The following is a 12900-nucleotide window of genomic DNA, read 5'->3' as shown; positions in this document are numbered from 1 at the left end:
CTTTATATGTATGATATCAAACGAAAAGATGGGCTTTAATTAGGCCAACTCTAAACTCAGTCTCCACCTTATATTTATCACAATTATCGAGGGATGAGGGCAGATATGAAAATGAAGTTGAGCCCTCACAATTTCGTATCTTAATTAAAACCTCCACCTTTGTGTCGTCGCACAATGTCAACCACTGCGGCCGCCATTTTCATAATTTAACAACTTCATGAACTGTAAACACATATGAACACAGAAGCCATGGTTTTAAGCTTCCGGTTCAGATTTCAAGAACGCATCGATACAGAGCATAAGAACTTCACTTTCTTTTCCACGCCCTTATAAAAAATGCTTAGAGATTTCACACTCCATCCCTTTCAGAGATTGTCCTAAGCCCACCGCTAGCAGATATTGTCCTCCTTAAGCTTTCCTTTACGAGCTTCTTCTCAAAGTTTTAAAAATGCATCGGCCTAAACAGCCCAGCACCTCTCCGCCTATAAATGAGCATCGAATGGATTGGTTGGGGTTTCGAAATTGAGCATACTAATTGGGCTAACCGTGTAACAACATTTCAAGGTATACAAAGCATCACTATTCCATTGGACTAGAAAGAAAGCAAAAGAAAATGGATTGACGTACATATCCAACTGATTTTGTGTGCTATAAGCAGCCCCACAAAAACATACCTTTTCTTTTCTTTTTCATCTTTTTCTTTCTATGGGGGTCAGAATTGAGAAGAAGCTTAATCAACGAACAATTATGATCGAACCATAACCAAGAATCAAGGTTATAAATTTTGTAGTAAATGAGTATAAAAAGTGGGTGAATTAGGTAGCCTATATCCAGAAGGAAGAAACGGGCCAGGTGGTCAATGTTGGACTACTTGTTTCACGCGTCCCAACGTCGAGCCCAAAAGCCCAATCTAATCATCGTACACACACTGTGCATGTGCAAATAACGTAATTTTCAAATTCATTTTTAAAATATGAAAATAATAAACTGATAGAAATGAGAATTGTAATGGGGTAAGGAAGGAGGGATTTTGTTTTCTTGTTGAAAACCAGTAGTAAATATTGAAGAATACTAGGTCAAAGTGTATAAAGTGGGATTCATTCGCCGTAGAAATTCTCTAGTTTTGTTCTTCCCATTAATGCCTCCGAACCCAGATGACTTCTCATGAGGAATGACCTTCAATCGAACCTGCTCTCTGCTCAACACTAAGATTTGTAAGCTTTCGATTCATCTCCTTCTCTACTTCTAAATGCAAAGCTTTCCAGAGCATTTCTTCTGGGTTTATACCCATTTCAAAATCGAATGCAAGATGAGCAAATCCTGCTCTTTTGATTCTTGAGTATTGGGTATTGGATTAGTTTTAATGGGTTCGTGAGAACTCCTTCGATAGATGCGAAGTGGGATCCCTTCTTTGTTCAAACCTTCTATTGCCTCTGGTTCGGAATGGAACTTCCTCTGTTTACAACATTGAAAAGGTTTCCGTATTCGGATTTCTAAAGAATCTTTAACTTGTTTGACCATCGTATTGACGGATTGGGTCTTTTCTGATTCTCTTAATTTAACGGACTTGGCTTCTGCAATGTTGGACAAAAGCATGCTTCCGACTAGAATATTTTTATACTTGATAACCATGTCTATGTTCCTTCTAATTCTTTCTTCTCTATTCATTCTACAATCCAACTGCAATTCATTCTTACCCAGTTCAGTTCTCAAGTTCATTGTTGTTAACAATACTTCAAGTTACCTAAAACACAATGTGGACAATGAACCAATGGAGCTTCCTACGCTACCTGTGGAAGCTCCCCCAGTGGAATTCGAAGTAGCCATTAGAGATAGGGATATGGATTATTCAGTTTCTAACCAGACAGACTTGGCCTGTGATCCTGCGAAGGCTCGTTTGAGAGTATTCATGTATGATCTTCCGCCTTTACTTCACTTTGGGTTATTGGGGTGGAAGGGAGAAAGGGATCAAGTTTGGCCTAATCTCAGTAATAGAAGTCAAATCCCATCATACCCAGGTGGGCTGAATTTACAGCACAGTATGGAATACTGGCTTACACTTGATCTTTTATCATCAAATGTCCCAAATATTGGTCATACTTGCACAGCGGTTAGGGTAAAGAATTCAAGTCAAGCAGATGTGGTGTTTGTGCCATTTTTCTCATCCTTGAGTTACAACAAACATTCTAAATTACTTGGGAAGGAGAAAATCAATGTGAACAAGATATTGCAGCATAAGTTGATCCATTTCTTGTTTGGTCAGAAGGAGTGGAGGCGAGTGGGTGGAAAGGATCATCTCATAGTTGCTCACCACCCGAATAGTATGTTGGATGCGAGAGAGAAACTGGGCTCGGCCATGTTTGTGCTAGCAGATTTTGGAAGGTACCCAGCTGCCATTGCAAATATTGAAAAAGATATTATTGCTCCTTACAGACATGTAGTGAAGACAGTTCCTAGTACCAAATCTGCCACATTTGACGAGCGTCCTATTTTGGTGTATTTTCAAGGAGCTATATACAGGAAGGATGTAAGTCTTTCTGTAACCTCGAGTAACTTATTGGTGTGCTATGCTTCTCTAAGTTTTCCTCTCCCTAATCTTATTTTTCGGCAAAATTATGTTCTGCATTGGTGTTTCATATCATTGCCTGAATCCCTCTGTTGGTTGATGGGAAATTCATGAAATATGATATCGTTAAGATGGACTCGTTGATCTTGAGGAGTGTCAAAATTAAATATTTGATGCTTAATGGATTTATCTGCGCAATGGTCAGTCTTGTTATATGCAGTGGAAAAGCCAATGACATGCATAAACTGAAGACTATCCTTTGTCACGCATGATTATTTAAAGTCAAATTGCATTTCCTCTGCTGTGTTTGGTTTCTAGTGTTGCATTGCTCGCATTCGTCATCTTTTTCTTAGGTCCTTTTTATTCACCATGTGTTCTTATAATTATCTGATAACATTGAAGCTAATGAAAGTTATTCTAATTTTCTTTTTGAATTTGTCTTCAGGGGGGAGTAATTCGCCAAGAACTATATTACCTTCTGAAAGATGAGGAAGGCGTTCATTTTACTTTTGGAAGTGTCAAGGGAAATGGAATCAACGAGGCAGGCCAAGGAATGGCCTCATCCAAGTTCTGCCTCAATATTGCAGGAGACACCCCATCATCAAACCGACTTTTCGATTCCATTGCAAGTCATTGTGTTCCTGTTATTATAAGTGACGATATTGAGCTGCCATATGAAGATGTATTGGACTACTCAGAGTTTTGCGTCTTTGTTCGAGCAGCTGACTCTTTAAGGAAAGGCTATCTACTGAATCTTCTTCGTGGAATCGGACGAGAAAGGTGGACAAAGATGTGGGATAGAATAAAGGAAATTGTGCATGAATTTGAATATCAGTATCCGTCTCAAAGTGGTGATGCTGTTGATATGATTTGGCAAGCAGTGTCACGTAAAGTGTCGAAGATAAAATCTAACCGGAATTGGAAGAGGAAGAACAGGTACCAAAGATCTGAACTTCTCCTAAAGAACAGTTGATGATGAATTCAGTAAACATAAAGTTTTGTAGTCACTGAGATCTATCATCCTTTCTCCATATTGCTATGGACATGAATCTTTTAACTGAAAACATAGTAGTATTGAGATTATAGGCTGTCTATAGTTGATCTGTACTCAATATTCGCTCACTTAACTTGTAAAGTTCATTGCAGCCTTGGACCTTATCATCTTCAAACTTGTTCAGCCTTGGCTTATCCCTTAAGAATTGTGGTTACTGAAGTTTAGACCAGTTTTTACTTTTTAGGATCAAACTTCAACTTGAACTGATAATTGTTGGATAATATGAAATCATCAACTGAAAAGATGAATACTACGAGGGATGAAAGAAGAGTTGTTAGAGATATAGCTCTTGCTTGCGGAACTGTAGTGATGAACTTAAAACTTGAAAAATAAAGCTTGGGAAAGAATGTATTTAGAAAACATGGATTAAGTTTTTCTACAGAACATCTACCTATTTGTATGACAGAAGAACTTTGTTTTACATCCAAATAAAGCTGTTTGTTTTGTTAGAGCTTGAGTTTGTACAGCACTGAAGCTACTTACCCAAACAGATGCAATCTTCCACTACAAGAAAGCTACCCACAATCTTTGATAAACTGTCTAGGAGTTCATCTTTTCACCACTCAATTTTTCTTGGAAAACAAATCAACATGAAACTGAACTTCTTTGTATCTTCTTCATTTCTTCTCATCTCAGCATTTGTTGTGAATGGGATCAGATCCCCTTCGAATCCTTCTTTTATTCAATCGGGTTGGATCGAAACCCGTCAAAGGTGCTGGTGCAAAAGCCAGTGTTCTCCCCCAATCATCCTCAACGGATGCCTCCTTCACAAACTTGAAGCTATTGAAAATGGGAATACGTAGCTTATCCCATCTGAGTGCTAGATCGATGTTGCTCAGCCCACTGGTTCCTTCTGGTTGAAGAACCAAAAACCAAACACAGAGTAGTAGCATGGGGACCCTATGAACCAAAAACCCCATTTATACTCGAAACTAGAAGAAGGGTGGAAGTATCTGTGTTGAGTGAGGAGGGGATGGGGAGGAGAAGGATGTGTGTGTGATATATGCAGAGACAAAGGTTAGGATGGCTCATTGTTGTATGAAGAAGCCAGAGCTTCATCTTTAAAGGAAAAGGACGGCCGAAAAGCAAAAGACATAATTGGGGTCCATAGCTTGTAGGGAAATCTTAAGATTCATCTTATGATAAGCCTGCAAAAGAAGCAATAGGAAGGTGTTTTAAGAGGACTTTGACAGGTTTGAATTTAAAAGGGGAAAAGAAAAGAAAAGGTTGAATGGAACAATATCCTTGAGAAGGCAGGGACTACGGATATTTTTCCTTGTGCTGTCCATTTCATTAGTTCCTTACATCCTGTTCCAATCTTGGGATTGCCCTTTTTTACCAGACCAAGACTGGCCTCAGTTAGCTGTCGTTCCATGTCACCCGACCATAAATAACACATGATAAGTGCTTTTACGGTTTAGTCTATGTAGTAAACATTATCATAATCATGTGAGAATAAAAAAAGATATCTCCCATGTAAAATATCTCTTTTTGGCCTGCAAGAGAGAGAGAGAAGGGGAGAGACAGAGCCATGAAGCAAATAAAAGACCAGAGAGGGGAACAGAGAGCCTCTACTAGAAAGGAAAAAGAAGAGCAAGCTTTTTCTCTATTGGTCCCTGCTGCAACAAAACTTGGTCTTGAGAATCCTTCTTGGGTTCTCATTATATGCTTCAGTGGAGCTCTTTTATACTTTTATCTGGGGGCTCTTTTGCTTGCCCAACCCTCCACTCAGACCCGACTCCTTTATTTTCTCCCTTTAAAACCTATGAAGAGCGACCATCTTTGAATCACCCTCCCTCCTCTCCCAATCATCCATCAACTTAGCTTACGTATGCCTTCAGCTTCCACAGCCTACTTTTTTTTTGCTTAAGACTGCCTAAGAATAAGTTCCTTTCATTAAAGATCATGCAAGTTAGCTAAAGTGCGTTCTGAGACACATTTTGTAACATCAACTAAGAAAAGCCTGCATTTCTTCTTCCGTATTATAATATATATTTAGAGGGCCATGAGACAGTTGTGTGTTGAAAACACATCCATTGATTAAATTCCTTGCAATCCAATATCTTGCCAACTTAAACAAGTAGATCATGCACTAGTAATGATATATTAATAGTTAACAGGAAGAACCTTATAGACAAAGCAACCCAATTCTCTGGATGCATCACGGATTCCGTGATAACCAGAACGCAAGAGATGTAGATTTAAAGCAGTACGAAGAAAAAAAAACTTGCAGGGGATGCCAAGGGGAAGATGGAAAATTACAGTTTACTGATAATTTTTTAAAGAGAAAGAAAGAAGGGGAAAAAAGGTGGAATACAGTAGAATAAATTTAGGTTGAAGTTAATATTTATAATGCCTGTCAGCACTCCATAAAGAAACATCGTTATTGGAGTGGCTCTTGATGAGGCGTCACTACAGGCCCTGGAGCAATGGTAAACTGGAGGCTCTGACCTTGTGCTGCCTGCAGCATAAATGCAACTTCAGTTGCTGCAAGCGCTGCAGCTTCCTGCAAGAAAAAGTAAAAGAATAAACAACAATAACTTCAGGTTTTCAGGAACATTTTGAAGCACAAAAACCAGAAGATTACTAAAGTTTTGCAAATGTGAAGCATAATAAATCAGCTCTTTAGCACACACCTGTCTTTGTCTCCGACGCTGTAGTATGCTGATAGCCCATGCCATAATGTAGCAGGGAAGAAGAAATCCGACAGCTCGTAGCAATAAAAGCTGCCAATGTACATAAAAGTTAACAATAATCAGTACACAAAAATAATAGAATTGAAGGGGGGAAAAAAATTTGATGTCTCACTTACCGAGAAAAAAGTGTAAGCATCATCTTCTCCATCACCATTTGTAAGGTACAGAGCGTGCCTCAACAGTAAAAGAGCCAATAACTGTAGAGAAGCAACAGTAATAATCAACATAATAGTGTGAAAAATAGATGTTTTATTATAATCTTAACAGAGAAACATTTGGAGAGATAGATTAAGAAGTGGTATAAAACTACAGAACTCCTTCATGTTGAATGACTCCAACCAACTTTGGTTTAACAAAAATCAGTATCTAACAAGGGAAATTAATTCAAGGGTAAAAGTTAGAGTCTCACAATCAGAGCAGCAGATCGGCAAAACGCTGTTCCATTTGCACTGGCATCTGCATATTCATCGTATTCTGCCTCAAGAAAGTGGCGTTCTGCTGCTGCCATAGCCAAAAGTCGTGGATCATGCAAATCTAAAGCAGTTTCAGAGACCGGCCAACCTTCACTGCAAACACATTTTGATGAACAGAAAATCAAAGATTAGATCTAACAACGTCTGTACTAGTAGAAGTAAACGAGATATGAAGAATTCAAGCAGCAAATGTTAGAATGAACAATAATAAGGCCATTCAGAATCTACGTATTAGCAGAAATTCATGAACCAAAGTAGACATCATTGAACTAGGTGAACCAAAATTTACCTCATATCAATGGTAGCATCTTCCGAGCGAGGGGGTGGTACAGGCAAGGTATAACCAGGCTGATAATTCTGAAAAAAAAAAAGAATTAAAATATCAACATGTTGATTTGAACTTCCCATCGATGAAAATAACTCCCAGTACTTGTAGTTAAACTTGAGAATCAGGATATGATTTAGTATTAACATCTCTAACTACCAAACATACTTCCCTCGGGTAAACGAAGGGGAGAGTTTGACATCCACAAAGTTAATCTTTAGGCATCATTTATATTTCCCTCCACAAGCTTTTATTGTGCAAAAAGGCCAGAAATTACAACATCATAATAATATTTCATAATGTATGAACACACATCAACGATCAACCCAACCACCGTCAGCATCATTTTTCATGAGCCTGACACATCTACTTGATAATACCAAAGATTGGCCAAATATAAAGGTAAAACCTTGTAGATTCCAAACAGAAAGATGATTTTTTCTACTAACTTTTCGGTTTGACTAGTTGATCGATAATCAGCCAGAAGAATGCCCTTAGACACTAGATATAACAAATATTCCAGATTTTCTAATGGTGGTGATATAGTTTACCTGATGACAAATTTCACAATTTATATCTCCCTTCTCATTGCACCATCGCTGGACACATTTCCTGTGAGCATACTGGAATAGGGAAATGAATAGAATCAGGGGCATATAAAACAGAATATTGTATCAGTAATAATGATGATAGAATCAGACTTCTCAAGGCATCATGGCACAGGGTTTGGTCAAACAACAGATGAAACATACGACAACTCAAAGAACACGTTATTCATTGAAAGAACACGTTATTCATTGCCATGGAATTACATTATCCCATTAGCCTGAATAAAACCAACTAAAGCAAAAATACAGATGAAAATTAAGTATTGAAAATGGACTCTTTCTATCATGCTCTCTTCCCACATAATTCAAGTCAGGTAAAAGTCTCTTCACATTTTGTAAAATGAAAATAACGCTCAGAAGCAGTAAAGACAATCACGATCGGCTCTTTGTGCCCCTTTAAGTCAAGTAAGCAAAGCAACCACCTAGGGATTCACAACTTCATAATGAGTATAACCATAACTCTACAAGGCACTGAAATATGCTACATTAGCAAAATATGATGATTTTCTGATAAACTTGTCTCATGACCAGAGAACCATTTCGTTAAACTACAAGGACCATTACCATAGAAGTTAGTAAATGGTACCTTCAAGCTGCCACTGCAAGCACAAGGAATCTCCAAATTCTTAATACTATCCTCTTCCTGACATATTCGACATTCAACTGACTGAATGAGGGGGTCTTCTTCAGATCCATCATGTTCATCCACATCTTCAACAGCAATAGCACAAACAGGTGGCTCTGAATTTTGAGAAGATGAAGATTCTAAAGAAGACCCTGGAGCAGTAGTTCCCGGTAGCGACTGCAAGCTTTCAGGCTTATTGAGGCGGTCCACACACAAGACCATGTGATCACCCATTCTTGTGAAAAAAAACAAAAGCTCCTGCAACATCAAAGATATTACTTCGACACATGACAAAATATTGCCCTGATTTCTCATCTCACATTAATGAAGCTGTACTTCAAAGGAATTAAAAACAAAGAATACTGTAATTGATGTAACTTGTCTATAAAAATAGATTGAAGTTGGATTCTTAAAGAAAAAAATAATAACATACCTTCAAACGTCTCTCTTGTGCTCGATTTCCCTCAATTCTCGAAGCCCTCAGCTACAAAAAGAAGAAACCGCAAGAAAACTTTAAACTCCAAGTAATTGCATCATAAAAGGCCGAGTCACACTCTAAAAATCAACTCCTCCCGCAAACAAAAGATTTCATTTTTCTGATCAACAACTTTTGAAACTATATCTTTCAATAACAGTATATTTCTTACAAAAAAAAAAAAAAAAAAAAAAAAAAAAAAAAAAAAAAAAAAAAAAAAAAAAAAAAAAAAAAAAAAAAAAAAAAAAAAAAAAAAAAANAGGTAGAAATCCTTTCTTCCAAAACAATCTAACTACAAATCAGCATCTTTCTGCTGCAAAACCATCGCAGCTAAAATGTGGGCACAACAAGTAGAAAAGAATCCCTCAACTTCGCTCACTCCACCTTACAAGTTTTAAGAAACATCATACAAGATAGAAAAAAAGAACCCAGAGTTCAAACTTTCAATTTTCAACTCAACAACAAATTTCAACCATTTGCTAAGCTTACAGGAACCAAAAAACATACCCCCCCAAGAAATGAATCCACAGAAAGCCCTAAAACCCAATGATCAGACGAAAAGCAGAAAACTAAATTGCAAACCCATCAACAAGCAAAAAGAAAACAATGGAAGTTGAATAAGAAGATGAAAGTGGGGGAGAAAAACCTTCAAAATTTGGTTCAGAGTCTCACGGAGGTTGCAAAAGGGAAGTCTTAGCTCCGCTCCCTCAGAAACTGTGTATCGGTGACACAATCCGATTGTTTGTAGGCTTATGAAGGAAGGGGATCTTTTGCGTTTGTCTGTATTGGACTCGGTCCTCTCTTTCTTTCTTTCTTTCTTTTTTTCCAAGTTCAAGAGCTTCGGAAACCCCGAGCCTTGCTTCGGTAACGTTCGTCTAAAGTTAACGCCTCGTTGACGTTGAATCAGTTCGGTGAAAGGGAGGGTCTCAGTGCATTGTGACGGACGGCAAAGAATCAACGTTTTTGGTACACATTTTCCAGATACCCCCTGGGCCCACCTCCCCAAGCCCAACTTCTAAATTTGCATTTTTGAAATTTTAAAATATTTAAATTCCTACCCAACTTTTAAGAAAAATAAATGAAATTATTTGGTCTTAGGTTATTAGCCAATAAGAAAAGGCCACGTCCCAAAGAGTCTCTGTTCATCTAAGTTCACCGGAGAAATTGGAAAAGGAAGTATTGAAATTATGTAATTGGGGAAATGGATTAGGTTGGGTATATTAAAAAAATTGGGCAACTCCCATTTGATTAATATATCGACTTTGACATTGCATTAGTAGAGTAGTGCAGCAGGTCTTGTGCCCACCGGGCAACCATTTCAGCTGTTTATACTCCAATTATGATACCCTAATTTTAAAACTTGTTCGCTTTTTGGGGGCAAACGATGAATGGAGCGTTCTAAATTTCCCCCCGCCTCTTCCATTTTCACCAACAAAAATCTCAATTTACGAGGAAGATGAAGACGATGACACAGCTTCCGATGCCACCAACTTAACAATGTGCCAAACAAAATGAATTCCAGGAGTCAGCAAAGGAGTCGGTAAATGTTTGATCAATTTTTTATACTACTAGGAAGAAAGAGATGCGTGCTGTGATGAATGGAGTTGAAGTGGTTTTTGGAAGTCTTCATGAACTTTAGTCACTGGGGTTTCATTTCATGGTTTGATTGTTAGAAATTTGGCACTGATGGTGATGGTTTAGTTTGTTTGTGGGGTTCATTAGTTGTTCGGTTCAGCTGGGATCTTGCGTTTGCTGAATACAACAGATTTGCTCATCTTTTTGTGTTTCAGTCGCATCTCGCTTTTTTACTTTTGCATTCACATTTCCTCTCCAATTATTGTCTACCTACTTCCATCAATTTCGTATTTCACTTTGAATCAGCCAACATAATAGTTATAGCCATTGAAAGAGATGCTTGTCGTGAGTCCGTATCGATCACTGTAAACCAGTTCATTAGAGGTATGTTATAGTTATCTCCACCAGGCTTAAATGGTGATTTGAGTTACCATTCATGCAGATATTGCAAAACTCTAGTTTGGTTCTTGGAGGAATCTTGATATTACAAGATCTCGATTTGTGTGCAGTTCAATGGCAGAGTTGAACTGCAATAATCTATTTCCAAAGGCGATTGTGAGTTGCATATAATTCCTGCTATATGATTGACTCTCTGGAGTTTATTTGGTCAATAATCGGTAAGTTATCAAATAAGATAGCTAACTGAAATAAGTTTTCTAATAACTGTTCATCAAGAGCCATTATACTTGAGCCTGTTGAAGCTGTCCAAAGGGAGCCTGATCAGTTGTCAATGCATTTATCACAAGCAGAATTTGAAATTCAGCTTGCACCGTTTGCTGGAAATGCAATGGTTTCTGGTGGATATGCCGTTCTACCAAACACAAACCCATCAAATCTCCTTCACCGTGAAGAATAGTCAAAGCCATCAGTTTTCTTAACATGAAAGATTTGGCCCTCTTGAGGGAAACTACCACTTAGTGGTGTTCTGATCTACAGTGTAAGTTCATAGTACCTTCTGCTGCTGAATTTACCATTGATCGGTCACCAAACCGCTTCAAGCACTAGAAGATTACATCTTTTAAGGCACTGGCTTATGTCTGTAGGGTTGTTATACAGATGAACAATCTGATTTCAATGAAATATCAGAGCTGAAGTGTTGTATTCACAGCATGAAATGCTGCCACATGCAACTTAAAATCAATTAAACAATTGACTGTAATGCCCAATAACTTAATATTAAGGTACTCCACTTTAGTGCTGCTTTGGTATTGAAATTCGCAGCCAATTAAATTGATTGTGGTGGATATTGGGTATGTTGCACTCAACCAGTGCATCCACCTTCTCCACTCACTACAAAGCCTCAAAGTTACACAAGGAAAATGTTTTGAGATGTTTCAGGCAGAGAGAGACCCATAAACTAAACAATCCATATTGCCTAATAAACTACTAAGGTTCTAAACCCAACTTGTAGATCTTTGTAAGCTTTCATATCATATAATAAAACCCAACCAATAATCAACAATCAGCACAGCCTCTAAACTGTGGCCCTGGTGTGTGACGATTGTTGGCTCCGGATCCTGGATAGTCATTTAGTTCCACACTCATTCTTCCATGCCTCACTTTTTCTTGGTTTGCAATCACCTGAACGAACAGAAACCTTCCATGTTTAAATCCCAAGAGCATAAACAGATAAGTTAGGAAGAAGTCAATCGGTAGTAAAGAGAGAAGAAAGGATCCAACACAGAATAGGTGAGAAAAAGTAAAAGGTTGATGGGTAATGTAATATACCATGTGGGTGTTGCTTGAAACTTGAAGATGTTGATTGGATGCATGCATGAGGCTGACACTTCCTACAGAATGAGATCAGAAGCGTTTTGTAGTTCATTTTGTAAGAAGAAGAAAGAAAAAGAAGAGGAAGGAGAGTGGTTTGAGAGGGTTACTCGAAGATGGGACAGCATTGGAAGAGAGAAGGTTGTAGTGAAGTCCCAAGAATATGACAAGTAAACGAAGGAAATGAGTGGGTGCTGCCATTGCTGCTCTGCTCAGAGTGCTGCTCTGCTTCAAAGAAAACGTGTGTGTGATGGGGGCTGCTTTAGGAAGAGGGCAATTTGTAGTTGTATATTTAAAATTGATTTGCAAATGAGCTGTGTTTAGTCAAGTCCAATAGAAAGTGATAAGCCTAGGGATTCTCATATCTCTATGAAAAATGAAAGATGAAAACTTGGGAAGTGGGAGAGAAAGGGAAATGATATTTTAAAACTCAATATGCTGGGAAAAGTTGGAAGACACCGTGGGAAAGTGACTCATCGTGTGCACCATTTTACCAGTTGGGTAGTGGGATCTCGCGAGAGGTTTCCTCTTAACCAACTGGAATCTTATAATTCATTTATGGGTCTAGCGTTTTTCCTGGCACACGATTTGGTATCTAGCTTTGATACGGCTTGTAACGGTCTAAGTCCACCACTAGTAGATATTATCCGCTTTAATTTATTACATATCATCGTCAGCTTTCTCAATTTTAAAACGTGTCTATTAACAAGAAGTTTTTACCCTATTGTAAGTA

General features: G+C 38.1%; 3 protein-coding genes across 4 annotated transcripts; 1 reads left to right on the top strand and 2 right to left on the bottom strand.

Annotated features, from left to right (window-relative positions):
• Nucleotides 1-1010: 1010 nt before the first annotated feature.
• On the top strand, nt 1011-3784 carry LOC111782864 (probable arabinosyltransferase ARAD1). Of its 2 annotated transcripts, XM_023663692.1 has the most exons (3): nt 1012-1214; nt 1702-2527; nt 3012-3784. In XM_023663692.1, the coding sequence occupies exons 2-3, from the start codon at nt 1772-1774 to the stop codon at nt 3537-3539; spliced, it is 1284 nt and encodes a 427-aa protein (XP_023519460.1). In that variant the 5' UTR covers nt 1012-1214; nt 1702-1771; the 3' UTR covers nt 3540-3784. The 2 variants fall into 2 exon arrangements, with proteins under 2 accessions (XP_023519459.1, XP_023519460.1); XM_023663691.1 differs by having other exon boundaries at nt 1011-2527.
• A 1900-nt stretch (nt 3785-5684) lies between these two features.
• Nucleotides 5685-9625, bottom strand: LOC111782870. The gene is made up of 9 exons (XM_023663699.1): nt 9469-9625; nt 8781-8831; nt 8309-8605; nt 7666-7737; nt 7079-7146; nt 6726-6882; nt 6433-6513; nt 6257-6346; nt 5685-6126 (listed from the first exon to the last, which is right to left on the bottom strand). The coding sequence occupies exons 3-9, from the start codon at nt 8579-8581 to the stop codon at nt 6004-6006; spliced, it is 864 nt and encodes a 287-aa protein (XP_023519467.1). The 5' UTR covers nt 8582-8605; nt 8781-8831; nt 9469-9625; the 3' UTR covers nt 5685-6003.
• A 1958-nt stretch (nt 9626-11583) lies between these two features.
• LOC111782875 lies at nt 11584-12433 on the bottom strand. Its single transcript, XM_023663703.1, has 3 exons — nt 12278-12433; nt 12126-12187; nt 11584-11978 (listed from the first exon to the last, which is right to left on the bottom strand). The coding sequence occupies exons 1-3, from the start codon at nt 12366-12368 to the stop codon at nt 11853-11855; spliced, it is 279 nt and encodes a 92-aa protein (XP_023519471.1). The 5' UTR covers nt 12369-12433; the 3' UTR covers nt 11584-11852.
• Nucleotides 12434-12900: the final 467 nt, after the last annotated feature.

This window comes from Cucurbita pepo, chromosome LG20, assembly GCF_002806865.2.
Source record: "Cucurbita pepo subsp. pepo cultivar mu-cu-16 chromosome LG20, ASM280686v2, whole genome shotgun sequence".
In the NCBI taxonomy this organism is placed as follows: Eukaryota; Viridiplantae; Streptophyta; class Magnoliopsida; order Cucurbitales; family Cucurbitaceae; genus Cucurbita; species Cucurbita pepo.
The sequence above is the reverse complement of the archived record's forward strand: the minus strand, read 5'-3'. Positions and strand labels throughout refer to the sequence as shown.

Bases quoted from the DNA above. Each gene is read 5' to 3' on its own strand.
- LOC111782864 (XM_023663691.1), top strand. From the start codon at position 1,580: ATGTTGGACAAAAGCATGCTTCCGACTAGAATATTTTTATACTTGATA. The intron at 2,528-3,011 runs GTAAGTCTTTCT...ATTTGTCTTCAG, and splicing joins GAGCTATATACAGGAAGGAT to GGGGGAGTAATTCGCCAAGA.
- LOC111782870 (XM_023663699.1), bottom strand. From the start codon at position 8,581: ATGGGTGATCACATGGTCTTGTGTGTGGACCGCCTCAATAAGCCTGAA. The intron at 6,883-7,078 runs GTAAATTTTGGT...ATGTGTTTGCAG, and splicing joins GATGCTACCATTGATATGAG to TGAAGGTTGGCCGGTCTCTG. The intron at 6,514-6,725 runs GTGAGACTCTAA...GCTTCTCTACAG, and splicing joins GCCGATCTGCTGCTCTGATT to TTATTGGCTCTTTTACTGTT.
- LOC111782875 (XM_023663703.1), bottom strand. From the start codon at position 12,368: ATGGCAGCACCCACTCATTTCCTTCGTTTACTTGTCATATTCTTGGGA. The intron at 12,188-12,277 runs GTAACCCTCTCA...CTCATTCTGTAG, and splicing joins CAATGCTGTCCCATCTTCGA to GAAGTGTCAGCCTCATGCAT. The intron at 11,979-12,125 runs GTATATTACATT...CTGTTCGTTCAG, and splicing joins TTTCAAGCAACACCCACATG to GTGATTGCAAACCAAGAAAA.